The sequence below is a fragment of the Myotis yumanensis genome, unplaced genomic scaffold (genome assembly GCF_028538775.1).
Source record: "Myotis yumanensis isolate MYYU_CA2020_CCGP unplaced genomic scaffold, mMyoYum1.0.hap1 SCAF_1, whole genome shotgun sequence".
Taxonomy (NCBI): Eukaryota; Metazoa; Chordata; class Mammalia; order Chiroptera; family Vespertilionidae; genus Myotis; species Myotis yumanensis.
In genome coordinates, this window is record NW_027223752.1 from 61,887,454 (window position 1) to 61,913,183 (window position 25,730).

Below are 25,730 nucleotides of genomic sequence, written 5' to 3' on the forward strand. Positions count from 1 at the left end.
GTCACCCTGTGTTCTAATAGCGCAGCTCAGATTCCTGGTCCCAGACGCGCTGCAGCTGGCTCCGAGCTCAGAGTTCAGACGGGAGGCGACCGCCACCGGAGCGCCTCGAGCCGCTCCGGCCTCCCGGGCTCCGCCGGCCACTCGCAGCCGCCACCCCCGCGCCCTCCCAGCCTCGGGGCACCTGCACCCACACCCCAGCCCCTCCAACCAGCGCCCCGGGGCGCGCGGGGCGTTGCCATAACAACTGGGCGCCAGCGCGGAGGCCGCCGGGGAGGAAGTGACGAGCGGTGGGTTGGCTGTTGTTGGGACACGTGACCCGGGCAGTGTTTTGACAGGGCAAACAGCAGAGAAAGAACTGGGCGAGCAGGGGGGACCGGGAGCGGGGCGCCGGAGCAGAGGCAGGCGGAGAGCTGGCCGAGGCGCGGGGCAGGCGGGCCGGCGGGGGGCCGCAGGGCTCGGGCGCGCGTCGGCGGAGCGAGGGGCTGAGTGCGGGGAGCAGCGAGGCGGCCGCCGAGGCGGGGGTGCATGGCCACAGGGGCGCCGGGCAGCCACGTCCGACTCGTCCTCTCGGGCCCCCATGGTCCCCTAACGCAGCGCGGGGGGCCTCTGCGCGCCGCTCTCCGCTCCCGCCGGCCCTGCGCCTCTCCGAGCCTCCCGTCTCCGGGGGGAGTGTGATGCGGGTCGCCGCGAGCGGCTGAGAAGTGCCAAGAGGAGGGATCGGGACCGCAGAGAGCGAGTTGGGCAGCTGAGGTCGGCCGGGGGAGCCAGGAAAACAACTCCCCGGTGGGGAGAGGGGCTGGCGGGGCCGAGGGAGGGGCGGCCGCGCGGGACGGCTGCGCAGAGCGGGGCGAGCGCCCAGCCGTGAACCTGCCCCGGCGACCTCGGGCTCCGCCGCGCAGAGCCTGGGTGGGCGGGGGGACCCCGGACGGCCCCGCAGAGTGCGCTTGGGACGGGGGCGGGGCGCGGGGAGGTGACTCGCTGAGCTTTCTGGCCCTCGTATTGTGTAAACTTGGCCGGGGCGGCGCAGGAAGGCTAGCCTGAGGGTAATTACACAGGTGAGGCGGCCGGAGCGCTCGGGGAGGCGCCAGGGGCGGTTTGCAGAGTTTCCTGCGCCCAGGCACCAGGTCGGAGGATTCCTATTCCAGCCCCTGCGGAGGTGCCACTGTTCCCAGCGGCGTGGGTTTTTTTTTTGTTTTTTTGTTTACAAAGGGGTTATTTAGCTTGTGTTGCTTGAGTCTTTTTTTTTTTCCCCCTTGCCTGTACCTCCAGGTTATAAATAGATCTTCCTTTTGGTTCAGAGACACTGTGTCAAGGAAGGACACTTTGGCCTGGAGCGCACCGGGCAGGGAAGAGGGCTGCTGGGTCCGGAGGAGTTGGGGGAGGCGGTGCAGAAAGAGTTTTGATTTTTTCAAACCTGCCGATGGTGCTGTCACCGCAGTTAGTGCCAAGAAGAGGCCTAAGTGTTAACAGTAGTTTTCTTGCAAGTTCTGAGTGTTAGAACAGGACCTGATTAATTTTATTGTGGTCTCTTTTAGCATTTTGCTAACAGCAGTAGCCAAGAATCTGCGGCGAGCCTGTTGAAAGAACCCACACGTGTATTTCACAGCACCCTGGGTGGACGTTGGATGTGAAAATGAAGCCAGACCGAGGTAAATGACTTATTTAAGTAGGCTTTTCACCCCCATGCCCCATTTTAGAAGCGTTAACCTAATTCTATGGGAGGACCAACCTTTTGTGTATTACATATGATTGCTTATTTCTTTACAGATTCCAGCTGGGAAGGTAGAGAAGGGGGCATGGAAGAGACAGTTAGGATCTAGATGGGAGGATGCAGTCTTCAAAACTGAAGTAATTTCAAGACAAGTTCTGTTGTAACCCAAAACGAGATTGTCAAGCACAGCATTTGTAACTGTTGCCACAATACTTGGTATCATTTTAGAGTTACATTACTCATTTGAGGTAAAGTCAGTCTAACTTCAGTTTTAAAGAGGTTTACAAACTTTTTCAACTTAAGAATGTGAACTTGATCTGTTGAGGAAAATTTAGTTTAAGACTGTTTGAGTTCACAAATACTATTTATTATTTGTGTCACTTTCATTAGCTGATTTTTGTGCCTTAGGCAAACTCTGAAACTTTGCAAAGTACTCCGGGGCCTTATTCAATATATCAGTATATGGGCAGCTAGGGCAATTGAAATCCCTAATGATAAGTAAATGTGTCATTTCCTTTTCACGCCCGTATTTTCAGGACTTATGAGAATAATGTATACACTGTTTTTTAAGGACTTCAGAGGAACTGAAAACTCATTTATCAGTTTTCTTTTGATTAATGGCATGGATCAAGATGAGATTTTAATATAGTAGTAGTTAGAAGTGAAGGCTTTTCAGTCAGATGGGGATTTGATTCCAAAAGAGATGGTAAGAAGATGATTATTGTATTTGGTAGGGAGTTGGACTAGATGGCAAAGTTCCTTCCAAATCTGAGAATTTAGGTGTGGAAATGTTAATTTATCCTCATATGAATTAGACGCTCATTTTAAAAAAAGAGATGTATTAAACTGGTTATTTTTCCATATTTTTTTCCAAAGTGGATTAGAGAGAGAAATTTTCTTTTCTAGTCATCGAAGCTAGTGTGTTTTTTTTTTAAATGCACTAGAAATGGAGAAAGCCATACTTAACTTAGTGGCTTAAATTAGTTTAAAGTGTTTGGCTGTTTCTTAAAATCAGCTAGTTATGCATGGAGTATTAGTAAGTATATTGCTACTAAGCAGATTGTTTGTGTAGAATCCCAGGTTTCTTTAGACTTTTAGATTACATCAGTGACTTTGGAAAAATGGCACCAAGGTCACTAATTGCATCTCAGAAAAAACAAGTGCCCTAGCTGGTTTGGCTCAGTGGATAGAGCATCGGCCTGTGGACTGACGGGTCCCGGGTTCGGATCCAGTCAAGGGCACATGCCTGGGTTGCGGGCTCGATCCCCAGTAGGGACAAGCAGGAGGCAGCCAATCAATGATTCTCTCTCATCATTGATGTTTGTATCTCTCTCTCCCTCTCCCTTCCTCTTTGAAATAAATAAAAAAAAAAAAAATTTTTTTTTTTTTTAAATCAAGCAAGTAAAATCAAAGTTGCTGTTTGTTTGGAGGGTTTTCATTGTTGTTAAAAGTTGCTTTTAAGCTTGTAAAAAGTTCAAAAATATTTTCACACAATCTCTGTTTTTGCCAAAACTAGTACTAAACATAATAAAACGTTAGTTTATACTAGTATAGATTATTAGGGAAAATAAATAAATTTATCCATCAAGACTGCTGAAGAAGTAATTTTTTCCTCTCTAAAATTGTATCTTTCTTAAGCATTATGGTGTAAAAATGATGGGATTGCAAGTTTGGTACTGTAATTATATTTCACAATAATTACTTGCGTCTTTAGGCCCATGGCTCATTTCTTTTGACTAGAAACCAGAGTAAGTAATGTCTTTTACTTTGCAAAGTAGTATAGAAATACTGAAATAAACTTTTCACAAAGCAAACTTACGTCAGTTTGTGCAATGTGGCTTGTATTTACTGTTCTATTTCTATTTTTAAAAATTGCTGTCACAACCCATTGAATTGATTTCTTGACCTGCATTTGGAAAGGCACAGTTATGGGCAACACTTACCTAGCTGACAGTGATAATTCCTTGTTTTCTACATTGGTGTCTAAGAAACTGTTCTATATGAGGGAATTTTCTGGATAATTGAAAGTTTACTCTTTAAGTGCCAAAAATATTTTCGATTGGAATCATGGTATGTGGACAAACCTCTAAAATAGTAATGCTTCTTTGCCCTTTTTAAAAAAAGATCTATAGAATCAATGTAGTTTAATCTTTAATAGTAAATGGGGCATTGTTATGAATTTCAACTATGAACTCTGTCATAACCTAGAAATGCCCTAAAGAGAGTTTTAAGTTTATAAGATTTTTTTTTTTTTTGCCTCTAGCTTAAACCACTTCTGCAGATTTTTGTGTTTTAGATTGGATTTTTAAATTCTCATGCTGTCAACAGTTTTCATTGCTAATATGCATATGCTTATTCTTGCCTCCACTTAATTTCATGGCTTTAGATCTCTGGGCTAGAGAGCTAAATAACCACCAGACTTAACGTTGAGTTCTCTATAAAATGAGAGTAAATAGGGGAACCCTTGGGTATTCATTCAGAATCTGAGTCAAGTGTATGAATTCTAGTGTAGAAACATTGAGACATTTGCTTAGTGAGATACAGCTGTGCTTCAGAGAGTTTCTAAATATGCCTACATGATTGGGTGTGATGGTTGGCTAGTTGAAAAAGTTATTTTAAGGGAGGAATTATAAAAAATAACACCCTTAATTATTCACCTATCTTTTAGGATCTGGCCCTTTTAGGGAGTAAAATGGGGCCCATTTTTCAGAGATAATCTCTTTTTTTGTATAAAGCACACCATATGAACATCTGGTTTCGATTTTTTTAAAGTTTTTTTAATTGATTTTTTTTAAAAAAATATTTTTTTTTATTGATTTCAGAGAGGAAGGGAGAAGGAGAGAGAGAGAAAAACATCAATGATGGGAATCATTGATCAGCTGCCTTCTGCGTGCTCCCTACTGGGGATCAAGCCTGCAAGCCCATATGTGCCCTGACCTGGAATGGAACCATGACTTCCTGGTTCATAGGTTGACGCCTAAACACTGAGCCACGCCGGCCGGGCTAATTTTGAATTTTTTAACATGGAGTAAGACTTTGCAGAGCAATCTGAAGGAAGAATCTTTTAAATTTTAAAAAGTTTAAATTATTTTTAATGTTTCACAATTTTATAGGTGTCTTATAGGAATTTGTTTTGAGGGAGAAGGGAGTATATGCTCACCAAAATTATATTCATCAAAATATGCTCCAAAGCATTCAACATAGTTTTCACTGAAATAACTATTTTTTTGCACTCATTTCATTGGTCTATATAATATTTTAAATAAATTAATTTTGATTGGCATAAAACAGATTTGGGAACAAACACCAGATACTAAACATACAACTCTACTAATAGAAGTAAAAGCATGCAGGCAACTAGAAAATACAATAAGTCCTCACTTAATGTCATGGATATATTCTTGGAAATGGCAACTTAAAGTAAAACAATGTGTAACAAAACCAGTAGCCCAGCTGGTGTGGCTAGATGGTTGGGCGTCGACCTATGAACCAGGAGATCACAGTTCAATTCCCGGTCAAGGCACATACTTGGGTTCCGGGCTTGATCCCCAGTGCGGGGCATGTAGGAGGCAGCCAATCAATGATTCTCTCTCATCCTTGATGTTTCTCCCTCTCTCTCTTCCTCTCTGAAATCAATAAAAATATATATTTTTAAAAATAAATATATTTTTTAAAACACCAATATTACCATAGGCTAATTGATAATAAACAAAAGTTAAGTTCCGGTGGCATAGTTCTAGTCACAGAAACATCACCAGACTTTTAAATAAAGACCCAAAACACTTCTATTAAACATTGAAATAAATGAGCTATACCTATATTTAAGAAGATTAATAAAAACAAAGAAGATAAGAAATAAATAAAACAACAAGGCAGATAATTGTTTTCCAACCCACTTATTCCAGCTCAGGGTCACAGGTGGCTGGATCCTTTCCCAGCAGCTCAGGGCAGGAGGTGGGAACCACCCTGGACAGGATGCCCTTCCATTGCAGGATGCATCACACACACCCATACTCAGTCTAGGACCATTTAGACACCCCATTCACCTCACATGCACATCTTTGGGAAGTGGGAGGAAACCCACCCAGACATGGGAGGATGTGTTAATTCCACACAGACAGTGCCCACTCTCCCACCCCTTAAGGCCCCCCCCCCCCGGCCCGTCTAAAAATCAATTATTTTTTTATCAACATTATAATGAAACAAGGTTAACAATGATATCTAAAAACCTGTTGTACCCTATTAGCTATTAGTGACTTTTAGTTTGCTTTTATGGAGGGGGAAAGCATTGGTCAATCTTGCTAGTAGGTTAAGTGAAAGTCAGGAGAGCTTCTACCATACTTTCTGATAATCAAGATGTTACTGTTTAATGCAGTGGTTACATTTCATTACAGTCAATAGTATTTACCATTATCTCAGGTAAATACTTAACACTTGGAGTGTGGGAAACGAGTTAAGTCGGCTCGCATGAATTGCGCGTACTCCGCGGGAGCCGTCTTTAACTCGGTTCATATAGATTTGCGGTGGAGTGCGGGAAACGTGTAAACTCGGGCCGATTGTAACTGCGTATTACCAAATATTTGTTTGTAATCCACCCTTTTGGTGGATGGAACAAAACCAAAAGACAGAGCCATCTTATATTTTGGCGGGAAATTCACCCGCACTCCAAGTGTTAAAAAATATTTTAAAGCATTTACATAGCATTACTTGGGCAATGCTGCCAAAGATGGTTCTTTCATGTTATTAGCATAGGCTTTGGAATTATTTGTATTTGTATCCTTGTTACATTACTTGCTAGCTATGTAATCTTCATCAAATTACTTAATCCCTGAGAGTTTCAGATTCTTTGTAAAATGGGGAGAATTCCAACTTCTCATAGTTGTTACAGTGAAATGACAGTGTTTGGTACATAGAAATAAATTAAATGATAACCTCGATCATGTTAAACAAGACATTACAGATGCTTCTATGTTGGTCAGTTATAAAATATGCTCAACTGAGTTAAGGAAATAATCAAATGTGCAATAACCTAACACTATTTTGTTTTGTTTTAAATTCATAGTGTTCAACCTGCTAAGGCTCAAGCAGATTTAATCGGCTTTTAATGCATAGTTATCTGAGAAAACATAAAAACGACAAAAGGATGCTTGCCATAGGTGTGATTTATTCTTTATATGTGATTTGTTATTACAATTATAGTTTAATCACTCTATGTAAGAGGTGACCTGAGTGGACCAAGCTTGCTAGGAATAGCGTTTGCAAGGTTGTTCACTGGGCAGCTGGGAAAGTGAAGGGACATTACTCCACCTTGTACTCGTGTGCCAACCTTGGACCTGGTCCTAGACATGTATGGAATATGTCCAGTGTTTCAAGAGAAGTCTAACGTGTGATCTTCGTGTCGAAGTAATTAAAGCATTAGGTTATGTTATGCTATAAATGTATGGTATTTCTAATTATATTTATTTTTAAATGAGTGGTGTTTTTTCCCTATAAAAACTTATTTCAGTATAATGGACTATAACCTTACCTTGTTATTTCTAATGTTCCCAAAGTTTCAAAGTCTTAAGCTTATGGTATTGTACAATAATCTAAGTAGAACCAGCATCTTTTTAATCCTATATAATAAGCCCTAATATGCAAATCAGCCAAATGGCAGAATGACTGTTGCTATTACACACACTAACCACCAGGGGGCAGACGCTCAACGCAGGAGCTGCCCCCTGGTGGTCAGTGCGCTCCCACAGGGGGAGCACTGCTCAGCCAGAAGCCAGGCTTACGGCTGGTGAGCGCAGTGGCAGTGGTGGGAGCCTCTCCCGCCTCTGCTGAAAGTAGGTGGTAAGGAGTGAGGTGTCCAGGACTGCAAGAGCCCTGGACTGTGAGAGGGATGTCTGATTGCCGGCTTAGACCCGATCCCTGGGGGTATCGGGCCTAAGCTGGCAGGCGGACATCCCCCGAGGGGTCCCAGACTGTGAGAGGGCACAAGCTGGGCTGAGGGACCCCCCTCCCTCCAGTGCATGAATTTCGTGCACCGGGCCTCTAGTTTAAAATATAAATATCAATTTGCTATGCTTTATGTTTTGATTAGAAACAGTTTTTTCATTAGCCATTTCTAAGAGTGTTATCTGAGCTTATTAACTGTTATGAAAGATGAAGCCCTATAAAATCTAGTAAATCGTCAATAAATAATTTAAACATACTGTGTTTCAACTCATATTTGAACACATTGTAGGCCATTTATGATCTTAAGTTGAAGCTTTTGGTGCAAAGCGTGTTCCACAAGCAAAATACCAAACAATTTTACTTTTTTGAGGTTAAAACTGAAAGGAGCGCTGTGTTAGTTTATAAAAGAGGCCCAAGAAAACTCCCTCTCCCATTCCACTGTCTGAGGTTTTAGTGAAAAGACTGACTATCATGGATGAGGAAGCCAGATCTGCTAGTGCCTTGATCTTAGATTTCCCAGCCTCTAGAACTGTAAGAAATAAACTTCTGTTGTTTATAAACTACCTCATGTTTTTTATTTCTTTTTTTTTAATTTATTTTATTTTTTATTGAATTTATTGTGGTGACATTGGTTAATAAAATTATGTAAGTTTCAAGTGTGTGATTCTAGAATACATCATCTGTATATTGTATTGTGTGTTCACCACCCAGGGTCACGTCTCCTTCCGTCACCATTTATCCCCTTTACCCTTTTCTATCCTTCTCCCCTTTCCCTCTAGTAATCACCATAGTATTGTCTGTATTTATTCGGGTTTTTTGTTTGTTTTTTATATTGATTTTAGAGAGAGGAAAGGGGGGGGGGGAGAGAGAGAGAGAGAAGAGAGAAACATCAGTGTGATCCGTTGCCTCCTGCGTGCTCTCCGACTAGTACCGGCCCTGGGTATGTACTCTGATCAGAATCAAACCTGCCACCTTTTGGTGCATCAACCAAATGAGCCACACTGGCCAGGGCCTATTTTTTGTTTCTTCTTAATCCCTTTACCTTTTTCACCCAGCCCCGTTACTCCCCTTCCCCTCTGACAGCTATCAGTCTGTTCTCTATCTATGAGTCTGTTTCTATTTTGTTCTTTAGTTTATTTTGTTCAGTAGATTCTACATATGAGTGAAATCATATGGTACTTGTCTTTCTCTGACTGGCTCATTTCACTCAGCATAATGCTCTCCAGGTCCATCCATGCTGTCACAAAAGGGTAAGATTTCCTTCTTTATTTCACGGCTGAGTAGTGTTTCATTGTGTAAATGTACCACAGCTTTTTTATCCACTCATCCATTGATAGACACTTGGGTTGCTTCCAGATCTTGGCTATTGTAAATAATGCTGCAGTGAACACAGGGGTGCATATATCCTTTCAAATTAGTGTTTTGGGTTTCTTCAGATATATTCCCAGAAGTGGAATCACTAGGTCATAAGGCAGTTTCATTTTTAATTTTTTGAAGATATATTTTCTGTCCACAGTGGCTGCACCAGTCTGCATTCCCACCAACAATGCATGAGGATTCATGTTCTCAGCATCCTTACCAACATTTGTTTGTTGATTTATTTTGACAGCCATTCTGGTTTTAAGCTGCATCTCTCTGATGATTAGTGACATTGATCATCTTTTCATATGTCTGTTAGCCATCTGTATGTCCTCTTTGGAGAAGTGTCTATTCAGCCACCTAGTTTATGATACTTTGTTATAGCAGCCCAAATGGACTTTCTGATTATATTACTAATTTAGCTTTAGCCTTAGTAGTGCAGTGGCTTATGAACTTATCCATCATTTAATGCAACCCTGTTACCCTCAAACAGTCCCTTCCTGGACAACTGAACTAGGAGGAAAGAAGTGGTAAGGATTAGAAAAAAAACAGCAAGGGAATTAGCTGCGTTGCTTACTTGCTAAGAATAGTTCATTGTTAGCCAGTGTAAATCAAACAATACAAATGATAGATGTTGATAGAAAAGAAAAGAAGTGTTGACTAGATTAAATAGAGTAGCCTTTTGCTAACTTCCCAGGTGGAGATGTGGTGGTTATATTGATAATAACAGCTAAAACTGTCCATGCTATGTGCCAGGCACTGTTCCAGTTAGTTTGCATATGTAACTCATTTAATCCTCACAGTTCCTCAAGGAAGTAGGTAGATGTTATTGTCATCTCGATAAATGAAACCAAGTCACAGAAAGTTTAGTAACTTACCCTTTGTTAAACAGCTAATAAGAAGGTTGGCCCAGATTTGATGTAAGCTCCAATAGTGCTGTTAACCCTCTGATTGGGAGCAGCAAATTTTGTTAAAATATTATAAAATATTGGGACCAAATTGGTTTAAAAATAGGCTTGAGGAAAACTCAAACCGATTTGGTAAATATTACGGTCTTGTAAAGCTCCTTATTTTCTGTTTTACCGCTTCTTCCTCCTTACAGTGGGAGAAGTAAGAGTACTTTTTCTTTGGGTAATTTTGAAGGTTAAATAAATTAACGTATGTAATGTGCTTAGAATAGTGGCTAGCATATGGTAAACATTCAAAGGTGAACTGCTATTATTGGACGTATTCTAAATTAAGAAGTCAGTCATGTAGGAAAGCAGGGGAGGACAAAAGAAAGGCGTTAATTGAGCTATGCGTGCTTTGCATATGCACTGTAATCTCAAATCAAAACCTGTCTGCTATTGATCTGTCATCCATTTACATTGATGGGTCTTGACATATCAGTAGCTGTCAAATAATTGTTGGTTTGATACAACTTCTGAGATTCAGATACTAGAAGAATTGACATAGAGGCTCCTTGTTTTGTGTTTTTGCCTGCCATTTGAGGCTAAGGATGTTAAAAACTGAGGGAATATTAAACTTAGAATAACTTAATACCGATATTTCTTGTAATAAAAAAATCAAAATTGTAGTGCCTGAAAATAGTATTTTTCTCGGTAGGTAAGTGAAAGTCAATTTGTCAGTGGTTATTTCTGTCTTTGCTTAAATGGGTGAAAACTCTGAATAATTCCTTTTTTAAAAAAATATATTTTTATTGATTTCAGAGAGGAAGGGGGAGAGAGAGAGAGAGAGAAAAAGAGAGAGAGAGAGAGAGAAAGAGAGAGAGAGAGAGAGAGAGAGAGAGAGAGGTCAATGATAAGAGAGAAACATTGCCGAACCGGTTTGGCTCAGTGGATAGAGCGTCGGCCTGCGGACTCAAGGGTCCCGGGTTCGATTCCAGTCGGGGGGCATGTACCTTGGTTGCGGGCACATCCCCAGTGCGGGGCGTGCAGGAGGCAGCTGATTGATCTCTCTCATCGATGTTTCTGGCTCTCTATCCCTCTCCCTTCTCTGTAAAAAAAATCAATAAAATATATTTTTTAAAAAAGAGAGAGAAACATTGATCAGCTGCCTCCGCACATCCCACACTGGGGACCGAGCCCGCAATGACTGGGAATCAAACCGTGACCTCTTGGTTCATAGGTTGACACTCAACCACTGAGCCATGCATGCTGGCCAGCCTCGGAATAGTTTCTTGATTATGTCAGACTTTCTTACTGAACTGAAATAGGATGGACTGGGTAAAAATGGCAGTAGCCAGTAAAAATATTAGACAGTAGTCCAGGTTTAATACCAAAGACACCTAGCAATAATCTGAGTTGCGTTTTCTCATATTTTCTGTCCATATAGAAGATACTCATCCTGTAAAATTACAAGAAGGCCTTTTGCATCTCTTCCCCTTGTTCACTAGGCCTAGCTCCACTGGCTACCTTTTAGGTTTTTGATGACTTTTCAGGGCCATATATGCACTATTCCTTCTGCCTAAAAGCCTTTCTCTCCAGTCATCACATTGGTAACCCTTTGTTATTCTGATCTTGGCTTAAATGTCATTTTTCAGAAAGGCTTTTTCTGACTACCCTATCTAGTGTGCTCAATTAATGTAAGATGCTATCATTACTTATTAAATTAGATGTCCTTTGTTCTGTGTCTCAGCAGTCTTGTTTGTTTTTTTTCATAGCGTTTACCACATCTTGTAACTTTTCTCCCTTTGTTCATTGTCTGTCTCCAGACCAGACTTTTAAGTTCTATGAGGCCTGGGACCTTGTCTCTTTTTCACATCTGTATTCCCCTCACCTAGCAGGTAGCCTTATGCATGTGGATGCGTTGTGGGCGCTTAGGAGTTGCTGGATATGTATTTGTTCATATTGTTGCTTCAGAGCTTCAGGTGAGATAATGTGTCAGAGAACTCCGTAAGCTGTGAAGTGCTGTATATATGTTGACTAGCTTACCTATGGGCAGGAATGTTTATATAGATGAGCAGAGGGCAGACGCTTCCAAGTCCTGCCACTTACATCTTAGATGGGGCCCTCTGTCTAAAAATACCCATTCACACAGTGCCTAATTTTCATTATTTTTAAAGGTTTCCTTTGTTGTCCTAACATTATACCAACTAGAAATTCACTTAGATTAATAAATGTATATTTTAGTTACACATATTTGAGGACTATTGAAGGTTATACTTTGGTATAAAATTAGCTCAAAGGAGTCCTTCTTAGTAGCATGCTGTAATGCAGGAAGAGTTTAGGCTTTACAGTCAGACTTAGAAATTCTAACTTCAGCACTTACCAGCTAGATGACCTTGAGGAAATTATATAGCCTGTCTGAACTTCAGTTCTTTTATTTTTCCCCATTTGATCTTTAGAGAGAGAGTGGAAGGGAGAGGGATGGAGAGAGAGAGAGAGAGAGAGAGAGAGAGAAAGAGAGACATTGATGTGGGAGAGACACATAGACTGGTTGCCTCCTGCACATGCCCCGACCAGGGCTGGGAATCGAACCCGCAACCTGGACCAACACTCTAACCACTGAGCACCTGGCCAGGGCTTCAGTTCTTTTTGTTCTAACACCATCAACCTTAAGGATTGTGGGAGAGACTGAGAACCCATGGTTTAACACCTAGAATATACGTCGCACAGGGTAGGGTTTTACTTCCAAGGATACACAACTGAGAAAATGAGTCTTTCTTTTTGTTTCTTCTTTTCTTCTTCTTCTTTTTTCTAACTGAAAAGCATGCAATTTATTTAGCCTTTATAAGGAAATGAAGATCTAATGAAATGGGTAAACCAGACTGTTTTTATACTAGGTTTGAGGAAGGTTGGCAAGTTGTGGGAAAGTGTGATCCAGGGGTGGGCAAACTTTTTGACTCAAGGGCCACAATGGGTTCTTAAACTGGACCGGAGGGCCGGAACAAAAGCATGGATGGAGTGTTTGTGTGAACTAATATAAATTCAAAGTAAACATCATTACATAAAAGGGTACGGTCTTTTTTTTTTTTAGTTTTATTCATTTCAAACAGGCCCGAGGGCCATAGTTTGCCCACAGCTGTAAGCTAAGGGTAGTAAACTGGGGAAAACTTAGCAAGACCAGTTTATTCAGTTTCCTCTGGGTAGAAGGAGGTTACCTCTCATGTGAGGGTCTTATGACCTGCTTCAGCGGGGATAGAGGTTGCCACAGGACTCATTCTTGTACCTGCCAGAGAAAATGAGTGCTTCAATGCTCTGTTGGGAAGGCTGGTCAAAACAAGCATAAGAGATCAACAGACACTGTTGTGTCCCTCTGAAACATATTCTGCAATATATAACCAGAGGAACAGAAAACCAGCATTTTCCCTAGCTGGCTTGGCTCCGTGGATAGAGGTTGGCCTGTGGACTGAAAGGTCTCGGGTTCAATTCCAGTCTGGGACATATGCCCAGGTTGCAGGCTCAATCCGCATAGGGGGCATGCAGAAGGCAGCTGATCGATGACTCTCTCTCATCATGGATGTTTCTATCTCTCTCTTCCTCTCCCTTCCTCTCTGAAATCAATATAAAATCCAGCATTAGACCTCTGGAATGTGCATGCAACGGGGGAGGGAAAGTAGGTAATTGGAGCACACCAACTATTTCTGGGCAATAACGTGCTGTAATGAGCACCGAGAGCAGCACTAGAGCAGAAAGATTGGGGCGGGGTGGACTCCAGAAGGAGGTTGATGGAAAATATTAGAGCAGTGAGATAGGGCCCAAAATTGCTTTTTCCTTTATTTCAGAACATTAGCTAGGATTGATTCAGGGCTTGGAGCATGGCCCTTCAGCTTCTGTGACTTAGGATTTAGACTTGTTCCGTAATGGCCATTATAGGTTCAGAAAGTTTGCTAGACTAGTCTAGGAATCTAATCATAACTCACATTATTTATAACTAATAATATTAATTCTAAGTATGACCATTATTTACTTAAAAACTTACCCTTTTGGGAGCACAACCAATTTGTAGTTGGGAATTAACATTTTAAATTAATATAGAATTTCCTTTTTTTTATTTTCCCACTTATCAAACTTATATATTATTGAATGGAATTAAAATCTGGTATCAATATCTGAAATCAGGCCATTTAAAACTTTTATCTTGAAATTTTTTTTTACATTTTTTAACCAAATCACCAATTTTCTTTTGTGAAGAGATATCATGGTTTGTCACATGATAATGGGTCATTTCTACTTAAATTTATAATAGTAAGAGAATGTGTAACTTTAGGACTTACTATTGGCAAATTGCCTTTTGGCTCTTGAGGTTTGGTTTTTAAAGTAACTTTAGGTTAAAGCTCCATATCATATTTGGTACACTTGATGAAAGGATACTGATACACAAGAAATTCTCATTTATTCATTTTACAAAAGAATTAGCCATAAGGGTTTTTTTAAGCTTCCCTACTTTGTTTCCTCCACAATTTAATTTATATCCAGTTTTTTAAAATTGCAAACCCACAGAAAAGTTGGAATCCCACAAGTAACATCCAAATACCTTTACATAGATTGATTGATAACATTTTACCGCTTTTGTTTTATCTCTTACTTGATAGGTAGGTAGATGGGTAGATTAGCTGGGCAGCGATAAGGATTTCTTATGTTTTTTATTATTTGTTTTTATAATTTGAGAGTATGTTGCAGACATCACGACACTTCAATCCCGTGTACACGGAGCTTGCTGGCATCAGCACATGAAGCTGATTTTGTAAATTTCTTCCCAACTCTGACATCAGGTTGGTTGCCTGATGTCTGCTATGTGGCAATATTTACTCTCCCATGGAAATTGACACTGCAGCAAACCAGGGTTTTTCCCCTCTGGAGCCAGCTGTTGAACGTTTATCATCACACCATGCCGGTATCTCCTAACAGTAAGAACTTTCTCCTGCAGACCTGCAACTCAGTTATCACCGGCAAGAGATCTAGCCCTGACGCAATACCGGTACCCAATACGCAGTTTACATCCACATTTCCCTAGTCATCCCAATGTCCTCTTCAGTCACATTGCCTTTTAAGGAAGTAAGTTGCTTCCTATTACAGAAATGGAGTTAGGCTCTTGTTGGGCAACATTTAGAAAGGTTTTAGGGTACGCTGTGAGAGCAAAAGGTAGAAGTAAAAGTACTTCCTTTAGCAAAAAACAAAACAAAAAACCAACAAAAACCATTAGGCCATGTAAATTTGATAATTAAGAGTTTAGCAGTTTTCCCCTTACGCTATGTAACTTTTTAATAGATTACTTGGACAAAGTGGATTTAAGAGAAAAAGTATTGATGAAATTTCAATATTCTTTTGAATTGGGAGAATTGTATTTTTAATCCGAACAGGTCAGGCTAAGACCTCAGTCCTTAGTACTCCAAGGTTCCCTGCACTTGCCTTTTGGGCACATTGATCTCGCTGTTCATCAGTCACCACAAACACATGGACGAGGTGGGGCCTTTGCATTTGCTGTCCTCTTTTGGAATACAAGTCTCATGACTGCGTCCTTTATTTCATTTGACTTTCTGCCAGGTTGTCACCTCTGCAAAGAAGCCTTCCCTGATCATCCTATCAAAAAAGAGTGTAGCTCTTCTCTCTACTCTGCATTCCTCTTCTTTAGGCTCCTTCTCACTGCTTAACCTGATGTTCTATATTTATTTATTTGCTTTTTTCCCCCTCCCCAATAAGAAAGTAAGCTTCATGAGGACAAGAACATAGTGACATTTGTTCACTGGTGTTTCCCCATGTGTGGACTGGTGCCTAGTAGTCAGTAGCTGCTCAGTAAATATTGTTAAATGAATGCTTGCATGCATTCTAGCATCTTTGCAGTACAGCATAAAGTTATTATGACTGGAAAGATTATACATTCTTTTTCTGTTCTTTGTTGGTTTTGTAACATAAGGAATTGATTCTCTAGTCTTGGTTTTTGTTTCTAGATGGGTATATTTATGCCCATTTTTCAAGGTTATTTGAGGATCAAATGAGATAACTACACAAACGTAATGCAACACAGCCCTGGCCGGTGTGGCTCAGTGGTTGGAGTGTTGGCCCATGCACCAAAGGGTGCCGGATTCAATTCCTGGTCAGAGTTGCAGGTTCAATCCTAGCCCAGTTGGGTCATGTGCGGGAGGCAACCAATCATTGTCTCTCTCACTCGCATTAATGTTTTTCTCTCTCTCTTCCCTCTCTCCTCTTTCCAGTCCCTTAAAAAAATCAATGGGAAAAATATCCTCAGCTGAGGATTAACAACAAAACATAATGCAAGGCATTTGATAACTGAATAAATGGTTAGAATAATGTCTACTATCAAGTTCATAGGGAATTATTAATTACAGTGGGGTGATTAATTTCCAGGCAGAGGCAGCAGCTGGATTAAGCTTAAAAGGTAGGTATGATTTGGATAGATGAAAATTTATAGAGATTGAGAGGGAAAGGTCTGGAAGAGAGGACATTCTGAACAATTAAGACGTTCAAGGGATAGCATGTAAACTAATGTGAATTGGAGGGGTTGTTTCTCTGTTTTCCCTTTGCTACCATTCTTTGTAATATATGAGAGATTAGTGTTTCCTTTTATGAAAATCTTGGGAATATTAACATAGCATACAATACCATAGCTGTTGTTTTATGATACTCTTTTGTCAGAGTCATAAATTGCACTATTTATTATAAAGTATCCATGTATTATAATAAATACAGGGGAGGAAAACAGGATGAAGTTAGAGATTCCTTCCCTCATTCCAGATAATTGCTAGCAAAAATGTAATAAACTCTGGGATTAGCGGCTCTTGTGCTTTCCAAGCTTACATGTGTTATGAGAGCAAGGAGATCCCCACAATACTGATAAACTTTCCTAGCTGTATTAAGAATGAACTCATATCTTCTCTCTTATCCAATCAGGTAAATACATCACACCAAAGCTTCAAGAAACAAAATGTTTTGGCTATAGGAGAGGTTTGTTCAGTGTATTGTAGTAGAAAGAGCACAGAGCAGGAAAACTTTCAGTCCATCATTTATAACGCCTTTCTTACAAATTGTATCCCTGGGAATGTGTATTCTTCTTAAGTTGGTATACTCGCTATTCAGAAGTTAGGATAAGGAACATGCCTGTGTCTTTGAGGAAGTGTATTCAAATCTTTGTAATAATGTGTTGATTGAATACTGGTTCTGGGGGCATATTATTAGTCCAGCATATAACAACCCTAGCCTGTGCTTTTTCGTGCAGCTTATCTTGCAGGTTCAGGTACCTGCCAGGGGATTCTGAATGGCTAGCAATTAAAAAAAAAAAATCCTAGGTTACATGGTGGTACAGATTAAATTCCATCCTGAAGAGCTCAAGACATGAAAATGCTTTTATTATTCTGAAATTTCTCTCAAAATCATGCTATTGCTAGAAATCAGAGTAGGAAAGGTCCTCAGAGGTTGTCTCTTTCATTTTTACAGTTGAGAAAACATAAAGCCCAGAGAAAAGAAGGAATCTGTCCAACTACAGAAATAAAACTCAAATTTCCTGTAGGCCGTTTGAATATTTTCTGTACTACTTTACCTCTAGCAAGAGCACAGAGCACAATACCTGTAGGCTCTGGCAGCAAAAGCGACATCATGGTCATCCAGCCTTCCTCAAAGAACTTGAAAGAAACAAAGGCGAGGTGGTTATATTTTAACATTGTTCCCCAGTTAATGTCTAGTACGTGCTGGAAATAAAATGATGAGTGAGGACTAACACGGCCTCTGGCCTCTGGAACTTGTAGCCAAATACAGTCTTTCCTGACTTTTTTTTCCAGAGTCAACAGGCAAATCAGGACTGGAAGTTTCCATGTGCTGTTTGGAAGAGGCACAGGTGGGGAGTAGGGAAAGTAACCCAAGAGGAAAAGAGTCTCAGAGGGCCTGCGCAGACTTGTAGAACTCCTACATTCCACTCTTCTTTTCTATTTGTGGTGGTCTCACACGTTTTTGGTTTGAGTGTGTGTGTGTGTGTGTGTGTGTGTGTGTGTGTGTGTTCTGTTTTGAGAATGAGGAATGGAAATTTATTCTCAGTCAGTGCAGGTTTCAAATGAGGTGCTCCCTTCCTGAGGCTTTCTCGATTTTCCCCTCTAGGCCATGCAGCTGAAACCTTCCTGGCCTAAAAGGTTAGAAACTACTTGAGACATTCAAATCACAAGTACTTTCCACTGACCTGCTGGGTGAAATGATTGTATAAACCGAAATTGTGTTGAAAATGGAGAGCTTTGATGGATTGACTGTAGCATTTGTATGAGGAAAAAGAAAACTGTCTCCCTCTACACAAAAAGGTCTACTCAATAGGTACATTCCTTTGGAATCTACACATCTGTGACCCTGGAAGTGTAGTTAAGAAAGGTTTGTAGGACTCAGTTATGGCAGCCTGTGAGGTGTGTGAATTCTGGTTGCAAATGTCTAGCAACTACTTCTTTATCAAACTCTATTTAATAAAATAAAAATACCAACCTTGAGTATATGCTTCCAAAGCCCATGTTGGTTGAATGTGATCAAGTAGAACAAATACCTATTGGGGGACATTGTAGGGGATGGTGGTAACTGAGAGACAGTATCAAATGGAGCAGTGGCTTTACATTTTCTTTGCCTGCCACCCTGGCTGCTGTGGCTCAGTTGGTTAGAGTGTTGTCCCGAGCACCAGAGGGTCTCGGGTTCGATTCCTGGTCAAGGTTCCATCCCCAGTAGGGGGCATGCAGGAGGTGGCCAATCAGTGTTTCGCTTTCATATCAATGTGTGTTTTTTCTCTCTCTCTTCCCCTTTCTCTAGAATCAGTGAAAAACATATCCTTGGGAAAGGATTTAAAAAATTATTTTTTGACTGCCCACAACTACAAAAAAAAATTGATGTTGCTGCCCATAGCAGCACTCTCTCTCTCCCAAAATAATAGTCTTAACTCAATCTTGCTCATGCAATGGTGGCACGTCTTTTTCCTATTTTATTTAAAAATGAAATAATAGTCCCAACACTTTAAGTTAATTTCATAGCACATTTAATCCTACAGATTGTTTTAGTATTTAGAACTAGAAAGACCTGGGTTTAAGTCCTGTTTTGTCACCTCTACGTACCTAACTTCTCTGGGCTTCATTTCCTCACTGGTTAAAATTGAGATAATAATGCCATTTATTTTATAGTTTTTTTTTATAATGACATAACCTGAGTAAAGTGGTTGTGCCAGGCACTTAATAAACACATAACCAGTGGCTATTTTTCTCTCTCCAAAGTTTGTTAGCTTAGAGGATTGGGAGTGAAATAATGTTGAATCTTCTTCAGAGGGAAACTAATTCAGTTGTAGGTATGTATGTTGGAGTTTTAGGTGTTATAGATAGCAAGAAGAGTTTAGTCGTATCATTTAGAAACAAGACTATATGAAATAGTCTGAGATTAGCAAATTTTAAAAATGCAAGCAAGCAGAGTATTAAAATTTCAGGGACTTAATGATTGAGTCTTTTTTTTTTTTTTTATTAACTTCAGGGAAGAAGGGCCAGGGAGGGAGGGAGAGAGAAACATTAATGATGAGAGAGAATCATTGATTGTCTGCCTCCTGCAACCTGGGCATGTGCCCTGACCAGGAATTGAACCGAGACCTCCTGGTTCATAGGTTGCTGCTCAGCCACTGAGCCACGCCAGCCAGGCTAATTGAGTCTTTCTTAAAGCTACATGAGGTTTACTTAATTCTACACAACTGGTTTACTTTTTCAGATTTCTGCTAAAATTCTCCAAGATTTAAAATGCCAAATTTGTCATGTGTATGAATGACTATTGGCATAATTTGTAGAGGTTATGAGATCTATCAGTAATAGGTAGTTGTGGGAAAAAAATGACACAAGACTTGGAATTGACAGGTAAACCCACCAGCTGCCTTAAGCTCTTCATCTACAAAATATTCTTTTCTTTTTTTAAGATTCTCACCCAAGGATATTTATTCCATTGATTTTAAGACAGAGTGAAAGGGAGGGAAGGGGGGGGAGAAAGAGAGAGATATATCGACATGAGAGAGACACATCAATTTGTTGCCTCCTGCATTTTAGTTGACTTCTGCATGTGCCCTGACCAGGGATGAACCCACAACTGAGGTACATGCCCTTGACCGGGAATCAAACCTGTGACTTTTCAGTCCCCAGGTTGACACTCTGACCCAGTGGTTCTCAACCTTCTGGCCCTTTAAATACAGTTCCTCATATTGTGACCCAACCATAAAATTATTTTTGTTGCTACTTTATAACTGTAATGTTGCTACTGTTATGAATCATATGTAAATATCTGATATGCAGGATGGCCTTAGGCGACCCCTATGAAAGGGTCGTTCTACTGCCAAAGGGGTCGTGACCCACAGGTGGAGAACCGCTGCGAGTCTAACCACTTAGCAAACTGGTCAGGGCTCTAAAAAGTCTTATTTCACAAACTTACAATGATCTAATGTACAGGTAAATGTAGTATACATTATCTCCATGGGAATACTTTTAGTAAAACATTTTTTTAAATCAAAATAAAAATATTCATGATTGGTTCTAGATTATGAGTCAATCAAACATACCATTTTTTACTAGCAGGAGATTAACAATATCCCAGAACATGTCTTTAAATGAATATGGGTATAGGTCAAGGGAAACCCATGTGCATCTTGGCACACATTTTATGTAATAGTGGTGATATTAATTTATAAAGGCTAAGTATGTAGGCAATTAGAAGTGAATTCTTGTACCTGATCTTGACTTGTGTGTGTACAAGATATTATTAGACAAAGTGTTTGTCCAGTAGCTTAGATTATAAATAACCCCTGTTCTAGCTCATTTTAAACAATGTAGTCTGAACGATGCCAAAAAAACAGGCTAGAACATTTTCTTCTCTCCAAGATCTTAGATTTTGTAAACAGGGCTCTGCTCCTGGAACTAATCTAGGTCATTATAACCCAAATCTTTTGAAAGATGAGAACCCCAATTAAGACTCTTAGGTACTTTTTAATATTTAAAAATGAAGAAGTGTTTTAGCTCTTAGAAACACAGTATTCTTGGACTCTGTTTGGCCACTTGGTTTATTTGTGCCATGCCATAATGAATACAAATCACTGAGTAATTTCAGCAATAATGATTGCTAGGAATCTCCATGGGAGTGGAAATTAATGTACTTTATTATGGCTGAATTTATCCCAATACTGACCTAACGCCATAACATTTTGTTTTTGAATAAAAAGTGATTTTTTTTAAAATAAAGTAATTTTTTTAAAAAAAGTGATTTAATGAGAAAAACAATAAATTTCCCTAATTTCCAAAATTGGTAACAATGTTAAATTTTAGCTGTTGTTTAGTCTTTCTTGCAAATTAGCTATTCAGCTGTGAAATGTGTTGTTAAATGTGACATATTTAAGAAGCTTTAAAAATATCAGTGTCATAAAAATCATTCTTTGGTAGTCAAGATTTAAATTTCATCCCCATTGTTATTAATATGGGATACTGCTAATGGATTGCCCTTTATTTGTTGGAGTGGGTGTGAATACTACGTGTGTGTGTACACACATGCACAGTCACATTTATTAACATCCTGTAGATCTGCTGTTTGCACAGGAAAAGAGGAAACCTAAATTGCTTGAGAGCCAAGTACTCAGCTAGATGGTTTATACCTCTTAGAGAAATCATTATTCCCACTTTATAGATGAAGAAATAGATTCAGATAGGTTAAATAATTTTTTATTGATTGATTTTTAGAGACAGAAGAAGCGGGGGGGGGGGGAGGATGGGGGGGGAGAGATTTGTTGTTCCCACTTATTTATGTATTTATTGGTTGATTCTTGTATATGCCCTGACCAAGGATCAAACCCAAAACCTTGGTGTATCAGGATGATGCTCTAACCACCTGAGCTACCAGGCTAGGACTTTGGTTAAATAATTTGATAGCACAGCTTGTTAAGTGGAAAGAACTTGAGCCCTAGACTACCTGTCTCTTCTCCATTATGACCTACTACTTGAAGGGATCATTTCCAGTAATGAGTTGGATTTTGTACAAACATGTTTATATTTCTATCCCCTAGAAGACCACCAGGGATGACAATAATCCTATTGGTATAGCACTTTGCTGTTTTCAAATAACTTTATCCTATCTTATTTGATTCTTACAACATATCAACATTGCAGGCAAAAAACAAAAAATACTGACGTAAAATTTGAGCAATTTCAGAGAAGTGCTTAAGATCACAAGGCTGATGAGAGATAGAGTTTAGATTAGAACCCAGATCTGTGGTTCCTGGTCTAGTGCCCTTTTCTACTCCCTTTACCTTGTCTGGATTAGGTATGTGATCTCTGAGCATAAAATACTGAAGTTTTACAGACTGAATCTTTTATTGTGTCATGTAGTGATCACAGTACAGCTACAGTCTGGCTCCCCTATTTAGCAGTCCCGTTTTCCTGTAGTATTAGTATGACAGTTTTGAGGTGTAATGGGCTATAGTGTTGGTTATTGAGTAAGTAATAATTGGGAAATGTTGACTTGAGATTTCTGCATGTAAACTTTATTTTTGTGTGAGGCCACATTTGCCTTATGGAAATGTATATAAGAAAGACATTGTTAGGAAAGGACAGTAGTGGTTAAGAGCATGCACATTAGGTTTTGGAAGACCTACATTTGAACCCTGGATTTGCCCACTTAGTTCTGGTTACTTGGGCAAGGAATAAGACAGTAGTAGCTACCACAGGGTCAGAGGATGGGTAGTAGAGAGATTAGCACCATACCTGGCCCATAGGCCTTACACATACAATAGTTATTTAATCATTACCTTTGATGGCCTTTTTTTTATAGCAATATTTCTTTTTGTTTAGAAAGTATCTAATCTAGAATGATTATCTCTAAAGTATCTTAAAAGTAGATAGTTTTCAATTACTTGTCTCTAAAAGAGAGCATACATGACATGAAACAATTGATATTTTAAATTATTCCATTTTGTATTTGAAATATGTAGTTTAAAAAAACTCATAAAAGATCTGCTTTCCTATTTATTCCATTACATTACGATAATATGAGTAATTTATATTTCTTGAGCTGGTTGTTTGAAGAACACAGTTATGACCATGTTAGGTGGGGTACAGGGAATGTATGGGGTTTTTTCATGGCTGGGGGTGGAGAAATAAGAATCTGGGACTAGTATTTAGTATAGAATTTCATATTATTCAGATTCCTAACTTGTAGGCTCTTGAGATCTACAACGTAGATAATGTGTCGATATGTTATAGCACATTCATTTACAGCTTTGTATGTACCAAGATGAACAAACAAGGGAAAAGCAAGCATTTTTCAGGATTACATAAAGTGTCATTTTGAAATTTATTGGAAAACTGGCAGCACATTGGAAGCATTTCACTAAATAAACCTCTTGGTTGGGTTTTACTTTTGAAGATGGCATGTCTCTTAGAGTGCATGTTATTCACTTATAATTATGTTTCTGACAAAATTTAATATTTTTTCTGGAAATTCTCTTTGTATATGCTGTTAACCAATAGTTTTAGATTGTAGATATAGGATTTCATTAGCCTTTAATTTAAAAGTTTATGGATTATAACTCAAAATATTCCAAAACAATTTAGAGATTATATATTATTCCTTTTTTGAAAGATATAGGAAGAGGTTAATTTTGAATTATAAAGTTATTCATCCAAAAATTTTATTTCCTTTGTCTTCTAGTTGTATTTCGTAAGTAAACAGACCTTTAGAGCTGATTTTCTTATTCGAACACTGTGAATAATGATGCTTGTTCTATTTACCTCCCATAGTTGCAAAACCAAACCAAATAGTATCCTATATAATAAAAGGCTAATATGCAGATGGTCATGACACCCTAACGCCATAACGACAGATCAGCAGGAGGCTGCGTGCATGGCAGGCGCGGGTGGGCAGGGCTGGGTGTGCGGCAAGGCTGGGGGATGTGAGGCTCTGTCTCCCACCTGGCGGGGCTTGACGGGGGTGGGGCTGGCCAGGTCTGGGTCTCACCCAGTGGGGGTGGGGCCAGCCGGGTCTGGGTCTTGCACAATCTCTGACACTTCTATTATAGAGAAAGGGCAGATAGCAATATTAAAATATTTCCTCTAATTGATTCCCTTTTAATGTGCACGAATTTCGTGCACTGGGCCACTAGTATGTATATAAATCAGGCATGGTGTTAGGTAAGCAATAATGTAGACAAAGCACTTACAATGTAGTGGAGGAGAATTTTATTAAACCAGTCACTTTGCAAATAATGTTTTGCAAATTATTTCACATTGTATGAGCTAAGTACTAAGAAAAAAGTACAGGGAACCTGACTAGTCTTGGATCTAGATTGAAAACTACCTGGGGAAGAGAATTTAAGCTGAGACATCAATTGAAGGCATTGTGGAAGACCACTCCTAGTGGAATAGGAATAGTATTTGCAAAGAAGCTTAAGGGTCCTTAGTAAGTAAAAATTCAGTCCAGCTGGCAGTAAGCACCCTTTAGCCTTCACAATAGCCCTGTGAGTTAACTCTATTTTACAGATAAGAAAACTGAAGCTTAGGGTGGTTCAGTAATTTATATAGGGTCTTGCTGTTTCTAAATGGCAGATTCATGTTTTGAACCCAGTTTGGTTGGCCCAACTCCAAAATCTTTGTTCTATCTGCTGTGCCATTTCTTTTTCTCAGTCACTTACCTCATAGGCTTATTGTACTCCCAAAACCCATCTTCCCTCTTGTTATTTCTCAGAGGGCTTTCTAACTCTCCCTATGGCTAATTGTGGAGCTTTCTTTATGCTAAGGTAACAATGGGGCTTAACTCCTGCAGGGTATACACTGTCTACTCTTACTTGTATGCTATAGAACAGCGATTTTCAACCTTTTTCATCTCATGGCACATAAACTAATTACTAAAATTCTATGGCACACCAAAAAATATATTTTCTGCCGATCTGACAAAAAAAAAAGAGATATAATTTTGATTCATTTACACCAGACAGCTATTGTTTTGGTTGTTGTCGGGGGTTTTTTTATTTGACAAACTAAGGGAAAAAGAGGTCAGTGTCCCTGACTAAATAGTCAGGTATTGCATGTTTTAAAATTCTTGTGGCATGCTGGTTGAAAATCACTCCAGAACTCCAGGGATCCTAGAAGCTTCTGTAGGGGTAGGAATCTTGCGGATTCTGGGGCTCATAGGCAACTGCAGTGTTGTTTGTGGCCTCCCATTTAAAAATAGCCTCGTGGTGCTCATGGGGTACTTTAATGGAGCCAACGTTTCCATCAGCCTCTGCTCCCTACCCCCAAGACACTCCAGATAAACAAAGATCTGAGTAACAGCAGTGTGCTTCTGCTGTAGCCTCTGCCGACTCCCACAAACCTGCCTGCATAAGAGTCCTCCAGCCGCCAGTAATAACGCACTTTATTGGAAGCATGCAAGTAAAAAGGGTCCCATTGCTTTAAAAGTTTGAAAAACACTATCCTAGTTTATGTGATGTTCTGGGGAAGTGTTTCCTAAATGAGGTGGTTTTGTTTTTCCTCCTGATCCTTCATATCTGCTTATCTCCTACTACCTGCAATAATTCCCCCAGACATCTTTGTAAGTTGGGGAGGGATTTTGTTGTTAAAGCTTGTAGAGATAGTGCAGACTCTGTAGACTGAAGCTCAGTACTTGAAACGTGAAAAGAAAAAAAAACACCTCCTATGTCTTTATATTTCCAGATACTTTCATGATAGAAAAAAATAAATGAATTCAGGCTAAATGTCATTGTTGTTTTATGTAAGAAGAGATGTTTTGTTAATTTT

At 39.8% G+C, this 25,730-nt stretch overlaps 1 protein-coding gene across 4 annotated transcripts in view; it reads left to right on the forward strand.

Moving 5' to 3' along the window:
• The first annotated feature begins 1,004 nt into the window (after nt 1-1,004).
• ATOSA (atos homolog A) overlaps nt 1,005-25,730 on the forward strand; it is an 80,501-nt gene continuing 55,775 nt past the window's right edge. The window contains exons 1-2 of one of the 4 annotated variants that reach the window (XM_070422553.1): nt 1,005-1,055; nt 1,536-1,649. In XM_070422553.1, coding sequence (XP_070278654.1) covers nt 1,634-1,649 — 16 coding nt within the window. In that variant the 5' untranslated portion in view covers nt 1,005-1,055; nt 1,536-1,633. Of the gene's footprint in view, nt 1,056-1,096; nt 1,177-1,205; nt 1,650-25,730 lie in introns of those variants that run through there. The other 3 variants (XM_070422576.1, XM_070422564.1, XM_070422544.1) reach the window with 3 other exon arrangements.